General features: G+C 42.3%; 1 protein-coding gene across 2 annotated transcripts in view; it reads left to right on the top strand.

Annotated features, from left to right (window-relative positions):
- Positions 1-8,707, top strand: part of LOC109904451 (glutamate receptor ionotropic, kainate 5) — a 74,568-nt gene that overhangs the window by 34,914 nt on the left and 30,947 nt on the right. For both annotated transcript variants that reach the window (XM_031789407.1, XM_031789406.1), the window contains exons 4-5: positions 7,253-7,411; positions 8,307-8,471. In XM_031789407.1, coding sequence (XP_031645267.1) covers positions 7,303-7,411; positions 8,307-8,471 — 274 coding nt within the window. In that variant the 5' untranslated portion in view covers positions 7,253-7,302. The remainder of the gene's footprint in view (positions 1-7,252; positions 7,412-8,306; positions 8,472-8,707) is intronic.

The following is an 8,707-nucleotide window of genomic DNA, read 5'->3' as shown; positions in this document are numbered from 1 at the left end:
CAGAGAGAAGAATTAGCAGTTGTATAGATGATCTCATTCTATTCTACACATGTTGTAATGAGTCTGAGAGAAAATGTTGCTCATTTCCAATTATTTATAAATATTCTTGTTATTATATTCGTTTAAAATAATATCATTTCTCAATTATTTGAAGCATACAATAGCTCAGTATTTTAATGATGTATTCTATACAGTCTTTTTTTACTCGTCTTTATGAAGGTTGTCAATAATTACCAACCCCACAGTAGTAGTTCAAGTTGTATGCATATGGATTACAGCAAGAGGGAGGCTGATTCATATAAACTCTATCCGAATTTGATAAATCTTTCTTGTCCATTACAGAACAAAATCCCCAACAATTTGCATTGCCTCTTACCAACCGATTACAGTAGTCTAATAAATGTAGATGGCAAGATGTGCCTCAACATTCTGGTTTTAATGATCTTAGAAATGTAGATGGCAAGATATGCCTCAACATTCTGGTTTGAGTGATCTTTTTGAGCAAAGTATAGAATGATGTTGATAGAAACCAATGAGGGTTGATGATGACGCTATTGACGAATGTAAAATGTAAGTGTTATTAATTTTGGGATTTAACACTTTATTCTCTTACTTCAGCGTAAGAGCATAGAAAAGATATGATATGATATATGATATATAAAGATATGTTGAAAAGACTGTAGCATAGAAAAGATTGTTATAAGGATCACGAATCAACACTGGCCGCAAATAACTCTCCCCCTTCTCTAAAACTCTCTTGCTCCCTCTCTCCCCTCTTTTCACCCATTTCCTCCTCATTCGTGCTCTGTTCCCTCTATGTTAATCTACCGCTTTGTTTTTGATGAATCTCTCTTTCATTACAAATCCCGGCCACCTCTTCCTGCCCGCTCTGTATAACGTTACACGAGGAACCGTATGTCTACATTTCCTGTTTAACAGTAAACATGAAATATTTATATCAGATCGGATCAAACAGACAGTGATGTCCTCTAATAGGCCATTTAAAAAATAACCAAAGCACTGACGGAGAGGGGAGAGGGGAGAGAGAGGAAAAGCGATCCAGGGATTTTTCACTCAGTACTCGCTACCCAGCACCTCGACCGTTTTTTCCCCACCACTATCCGCCCAGCGTAATTCCAGGGAAGGTGTGTGTGTCATAATCAAATACTGTGATTAATGGCAGACTTGGAATTTAGCGCCCAGATCTGACCATTTTTGGAAAATTACATTCTGACAGAAAGCAAAGGGAGGACATTATTGCTATGCGAGAGGCAGAAAGCTCTTTAAACTATTTCCTTTACCTCCCATAAATCAAGCCACTCCTGCCTTTGGGTAGATTTCCATTAAACACTAGCCAGCCTGTAATGAATCTGAATTGACACATGTTGAGAGAATTAATACAGGTAACGAAGCTTGAGGGAAATGTTTTCCTCTTGATCAGCCTCTCAGAGGATATGCAATTTACTGCGGCAGCTCGTTCGAAATTGTACATTTTTTAGTTTTTGTACAGTTGTTACACCGATTGACAAGTCTGAACATTCAGAGGCTGTCTTTACACAAGCAGCCAAATTCCGTAAAAAAAAAAAAAGAATAATAATAATTGGTCTTTGGACCAATACGATCAGCTTGGTAAAAGATCTAATGTGAAAAGCATCTTATGTTAGTGGTCAAAAGACCAATTAAAAGATCAAAGTTATGCCTGCCTGTGTAAACTCAGCCATACTGGAAGACATGATGATATAAGCCTATAGTATGAAGTAACGGTCATGCTATGCATACTAAGTAGTGAGTAAGTATGTATACTGAGACATATGGTAGGTTACAATTACACCTGGCTGCCTGGCACATCAAACTGAAAACATTCCCTCTATTTATATGTTGAACAGCTTTGTGATGGCATGGCTAAGCTGCAGTTGCTGAATGCAGAAGCTACTGGTATATCGAGTGACTCGGTCGCTATAGGGACAGCCCGGCGTTCCCAGTGTTTGAAGCAATGGAGGTAATTAAGAGGAAGTCTGTCCTAAGCGACTCCAGAGGAGTCATTCCCAGCTCCACTAATTAACTCTCGACGTAAATATTTAATGTAGAACAGTGTTCATAAAGCATGCACAAAATGAAAACAACAATAATGCTTCTACCTGACCGGAAGCCCACTGCTAGCTATGGGTTCCCTGCTTTCGCGAAAATGGTCTCAATCCCACTTCCTTTTACATCAACCAATTCCAAGAACGGTGTCCCCTGTCAAATCGCGAGAGAGATAAGGAGAGGGAGAGTGTTCTCTGTCACATACTGTGGAGCATAACTCCATAGAGCAGAAGAACCTGTCATAGCTCGGGGGCCATTTTGTTTAATTTTAGCAGCACTCTGATTAACTCATATTTGACTTAGCATTGCTCTACTTTTTATAGGAGCAGTGGATGTGGTGAAGGCCCTAGGGGTGTTAGACTGTCATTTGGCTCACTGCTGACAGTGAAATACTGGCAGAGAGCCTACAGCTGCAGGGGGAGAAGGGATGCTGATATTGCATGGTGTAGGTTAACCTAACATTAGATCAGAATTTATAGGGTGGTATTAATGGTTGAATTTGCAATTGCAGAACAGGTCAGCATTTGAATGCACCCCAAATAGCATCCACATGTTATGACTAGATCAGTTAGTGGTATTTTAATGTTCTATAAGGCTTAGAGTCGACTTACTATGTGCATCCCTTGCAGTTAGCTATCTTTATTCTTTGGCCAAGCCTCTGTTAAATGTACCTTCATTTAATGTGTCTCTGTGTAAGGTATTATCTTGTTGTAGATTGTACTGTATCATTTTTTTTTACCAGGCTTAGAATCTGTTTGCTATGCACATCCCTTGTAGCTAGCTAGCTCTCTGTGTTCTTTAACTCGTAGAATTGAGAACGTGTTCTCGGGACCAGTCAAGGTTGTGCAACAGTATATTCCAGCCGTAGGACCTTGTTTTACATGTGTAAGCTTGGTCAAGTTGGACAACAAATTTGGTATTTTTCTCAAACTTGACAAATTTGTATGGCTTTCTGTACTCTACACTCAAATGTTATATTGCAGTTACCCTGCTGCCAATATGTAACATATATCCACCCCGCCTCTCCTTCCCATCTACCTCTCCCCCATCTCTCCTTCCCATCTACCTCTCCCCCATCTCTCCTTCTGTCTTTGCTGATGCTGTACTCTCACTCGTTACCCACTGGTGTGATGTCTCATGTGCTCATCTGCAGCTCAGCGCAGTCAGGCCACAGAGGTCAGCCCTCACCTTCACACTGTAGTAGCAGTGGCTTCTCCTCTGCCTATCCATCCATCCATCCCTCCCTCCCTCCCTTTCTCCATGTTTGTGATTGAGTGCTTTGACAAGGATTGGAGTAGAGAAACACATCTACCACAGAGTAAACCTGGAATGAACAGCTGAAGCAACATGGGAAAACCATGCACAGTGCATGTCTTTGGTACATGTATTCATGAACTCTATATTTACAGTACAGCGTACAGTGCAGACAGCTGTACATATACACAGCTGGTACCAATAGTAGAACAACCATTTTTGTCGGAATGTGCAATGCATTAACTAAACAATTTAGTGTCTAGGGTGTTTTCCCTAACCATTTGTATTAGACAATGGACCACAGTTTACATTCAAGAAGACAGAGAGACATCAAAACCACAATTAATGGAGTCCATGTAAACAATATAGCTAGTTGCCACCGTTCACCGTCCACTACCCATTCCAAATCAATTTGGCCCCCTCTGTCATTTCTGTTTGTGCCGCATGCGATGATCGTAGCCTACAGTGGCATGCTAGCTGTCAGAAGAAAGCGCAGGGGAAGAGTGTGTACCTGTGTTGAACCCATCCTTCTGTTCGGAGGGAGAAATGTGTTGTGTGTCTGGGGCTATTTGAAAGGATTACCATCTCATTATAGCGTTTGAGTCAGCAAGACGGCTCCGTGATGCAGGCAAAGCAAAACAAAACAGTCTTATCCCCCAGGAACATAATGCTAATATCCTATATTTAGGGAAGGTATTAAGGCTCATTACCCAACAGACTAACAGTTGATCCGGATCTTTCCTTTGTGACGTTGAGTATTTGTGGGGGCTGTCTTCCGCACATCAGAGTAGCTTATGGCCACTTAAACGGCCTTTTACTTGAAAGACGAAGCGGAGCTAATGTTGACTGAAGTGTTAGTTGAAATTGTAATTTCAGTTTTTAAACCTCTTCAAACTGGACCAAAAACACTTTCAAAGCAGGGGAAATAATGTGAGGTATATTTGTTATCAGGACCATATTGTTTAACACGGTAAAAAGCTATCAGATAAGATTTAATAAGGATAAGAAAACTCCATGTTGATATTTGCCATTTTATTTGAAGGAAAATAACTATTGTTTGTAATCGCCTCTTGGGCAATCTGAAGTTCAAACAATACCAAAGAAAAAAGCCACTGGTGTTTTGGTAAACAGCTGAGTGATTGGGCTGGAGAAATGTAACCACTCTCATAGACAGGGCTATGGGTGCAAGAACTCACCATCGATGAGATCAACATCATAGTTTTCACCATGCTCTGTAAAACAAGCATATATTTTGGGTTCTGATGGGGTCCAACAGTTGAACTAAGCTCATGAGGATTCTAGAAAGTATATTCTTTTAAGAATCAATGTGCGCATATGTAAACTCAGGAAAAAAAAGAAACGTTCTCTCACTGTCAACTGTGTTTATTTTCAGCAAACTTAACATGTGTAAATATTTGTATGAATATAACAATATTCAACAACTGAGACAAACTGAACAAGTGTCACAGACATGTGACTAACAGAAATTGAATAATGTGTCCCTGAACAAAGGGGGGTCAAAATCAAAAGTAAGTCAGTATCTGGTGTGGCCACCAGCTGCATTAAGTACTGCAGTGCATGTCCTCATGGACTGCACCAGATTTGCCAGTTCTTGCTGTAAGATGTTACCCCACTATTCCACCAAGGCACCTGCAAGTTCTCTGACATTTCTGGGGGGAATGGCCCTAGCCCTCACCCTCCGATCCAACAGGTCCCAGATGTGCTCAACGGGATTGAGATCCAGGCTCTTCGCTGACCATGGCAGAACACTGACATTCCTGTCTTGCAGGAAATAACGCACAGAACGAGCAGTATGGCTGGTGGCATTGTCATGCTGGAGGGTCATGTCAGGATGAGCCTGCAGGAAGGGTACCACATGAGAGAGGAGGATGTATTCCCTGTAACGCACAGCGTTGAGATTGCCTGCAATGACAACAAGCTCAGTCCGATGATGCTGTGACACACCGCCCCAGACCATGATGGACCCTCCAAATCAATCCCCCTCCAGAGTACAGCCCTCGGTGTAACGCTCATTCCTTCAACGATAAACGAGAATCCGACCATCACCCCTAGTGAGACGAAACCACGACTTTTGCCAGTCCTGTCTGGTCCAGTGACGGTGGGTTTGTGCCTACAGGCGACGTTGATGCCGGTAATGTCTGGTGAGGACCTACAAGCCCTCAGTTCATCCTCTCTCAGCCTATTGCGGACAGTCTGAGTACTGATGGAGGGATTGTGCGTTCCTGGTGTAACTTGGGCAGTTGTTGTTGCCATCATGTACCTGTCCCGCAGATAGTGGTCTGCCACTGCCAGGACGATCAGCTGTCCATCCTGTCTCCCTGTAACACTGTCTTAGTCGTCTCACAGTACAGACATTGCAATTTATTGCCCTGGCCATATCTGCAGTCCTCATGCCTCCTTGCAGCATGCCTAAGGCACATTCACGCAGATGAGCAGGGATCCTGGGCATCTTTCTTTTGGTGTTTTTCAGAGTCAGTAGAAAGGCCTCTTTAGTGTCCTAAGTTTTCATAACTGTGACCTTAATTGCCTACCGTCTGTAAAGCTGTTAGTGACTTAACGACCATTCCACAGGTGCATGTTCATTAATTGTTTATGGTTCATTGAACAAGCATGGGAAACAGTGTTTAAACCCTTTACAATGAAGGTCTGTGAAGTTATTTGGATTTTTGCTAATTATCTTTGAAAGATAGGGTCCTGAAAAAGGGCTGTTAATTTTTTAGCTGAGTTCATAATTCATTTAAAAGTAAAAGAATTGATGTAGCATTCGCAGATTGCCTCTTTAAGCTAATGCACCCAGAGGTGCAATGTTTTGTAACAGCAGGCTTGCTACATGACACCACTTACAGCCTACTGGAAGCTCCTAATTAATTAGGATCACTATTTTGTTTATTTCTACCAGGCTCCATTTCCCATTTGCTCCTACAGTCTGTACTGTGTCTATTCCTACTAAATTTTCTGTCACTCAGTACAGCTCTCTCATGCTCTCTCTGTCTGTCTGTCTCTCTCTCTCTCTCTCTCTCTCTCTCTCTCTCTCTCTCTCTCTCTCTCTCTCTCTCTCTTTCTATAATATCAACTCAATTCTTCTTCTTTATCTATTACCGCTCATCTCGCACTGTCTTGCGCTCCTCAGTCTCTTGCCTTGTCAACCTGTCCTGCTCAACTCTTTCAATTTAAATTACATTTGTCATTGGCAGGAAAGATAAACATTTAGCAGGGGTAACAAATCAGACAGTTGACAAAATAACTGACTGTCCAGAGTACAGATGAAGTTATGGGATGTGAAGGAACTATATTCGATTTGTTTTACCCCATGGCTACTTCCTGTGTTCAGTTATACCGGCCCTCCCTAAATCTCACTGCTGTAGCTTTAATCTACTTTGAAGATTTTGTCATGCCTCCTCAGCCAATTACATTATTTTCAATACCTAAAGCTCTCTCTCTGTCCATTTTTTTTTCTCTCTCTCTCTCTCTCTCTCTCTCTCTCTCTCTGTCTCTATCGCTCTCTCATTGCTTCCACTATTTCATCGCTTTGTGCTCTAGAAGTTTTCCTTGAGTGACTAATTCTGGTAGCCATGTGAGTTTCTATGTGAGTGTGAACTATGTGAATGTGTGCTGCCTCCTTACCTCTGAAATACATGAAGTCCTAAGGAGAATCTCAATTGTATACTCCTAGCATACTCTCTCCTCACCTCCTTAAAACCCATTAGAGGAGAAGGTCAGAGGGGAAGGACCTCTGGCTTTCTCATCCAATGGGTTTTAAGAAGGAGAGAGGACGCGAGGAGTATGGAATTGAGATTCTCCCCTAGTCAGGTGGGTATTATGTAATTGAGCTGTTTATTATGTCATGTAGTTGTATATTATCTGTGTTGTAATGAGTCCTCCCGTCCAGCAGGTGGTGGACCAGGCAGCCAGAAGACCATTCTCCATGAGGAGCAGTGGAAGATGCCGGCTCTGCCAGCGCTGCTGCTGTCGATTTACTTCCTCTTCCTGTTGCTGACCATGGCCCCGCTCTCTTTCACCCAGGCTCCCGCCCTCTCCTCCGTCAGAATGGGTGGGTTTCCACTAGTTACCACAACCACAGAGTCAAATGGTCTATATCGTAAAAATTCAAGAAAACTAAGGTTATGGTTAGGCATACGGTTAGCAGTGTGGTTAAGGTTAGGGTTAGGTTTAAAATCACATTTTTAAGAAGATAAATTGTTAAAAATGAGCATGGTTTATTACTTTGTGGCTGTGGTAACTAGTGACGGCTGAATGGGGATCCCACTGTCATGGCTGACAAGAACAAACACTCCTCAGTGGCTTTACCCACTTAAAAAAAAAATCATATGTCTTGCCGATTTGATGAATGGGGTTTTAGTTCATCATATGTACCATGAGAGTACACAAAACAATACAGCACAGTAAGCTGCAGTACAGTACATTTTACAGTACAATAGGTTCTAAATGTCTCCATGGATACTGTAGGCTAATTGAAGATCAGGAAGTAAAGGCTTGGATCAGATAATGCATCATTCCTCTGTAATTGTAATGTAAACAAGAGTCGTGAGTCGTTGCCATAAAGATGACACGATAATTGGCTGTGTCAATGGGTTCCTCAACTAATTGGTTAAACCATTTGCATATGTACATTTTGCTGACCACCGATGTGATCATCATTCAGTGATCATCCTAAATGTCAGGTGACCGGTCTTCCAATTTTCCCCCTGAATAACCTTTCCTTGAAAATGTCTCTAGTCTGTGTGGTTCCCCCGGTGTCCATTTTGCAGATGGGTTGAATGCTAGTCAAAAGGTTAGCCTTATTGGAACATAGATCAGATAGACTTGTTTTGAAAGGAATGACAAAACACTACAGTGGATTTGAATCCATCCTCCCCCGGGTCTGTTTTCTTCATGCTCCTTTATCTTCTCGTCTATCCTTCTATCGTTCTATTTATCCCCCCCAGCGGCTATTTTGGACGACCAGTCGGTGTGTGGTCGAGGGGAGCGGCTGGCGCTGGCTCTGGCCAGGGAGAATATCAACAGTGTGTTTGAGGGCCCGTCCAGAGCCCGGGTGGAGGTGGACATCTTCGAGCTGCAGAAGGACTCCCAGTACGAGACCACCGATACCAGTAAGTAGGATCAGTACGAACCAGTATTGTCAAATAGAGCTGGATAGACATTTTATTCACACAAATGTGACCGACAGGTTTCAAACCCAGGTACAGTAATGTGTACTGCAAGAATGTGTTAGCCCGCTAAGCTAATGTGAATGCTACACTTATTGACAAAACTCACTGGGCACACACTGGTTGAGTCAATGTGGTTTCCAAGTCATGTCAATGAAATTACGTTGAACCAACGTGGA

Source organism: Oncorhynchus kisutch, linkage group LG14 (assembly GCF_002021735.2).
Source record: "Oncorhynchus kisutch isolate 150728-3 linkage group LG14, Okis_V2, whole genome shotgun sequence".
Classification (NCBI taxonomy): domain Eukaryota; kingdom Metazoa; phylum Chordata; class Actinopteri; order Salmoniformes; family Salmonidae; genus Oncorhynchus; species Oncorhynchus kisutch.
Note: the sequence above shows the minus strand (reverse complement) of the source record. Positions and strands in the feature narration are given on the sequence as shown.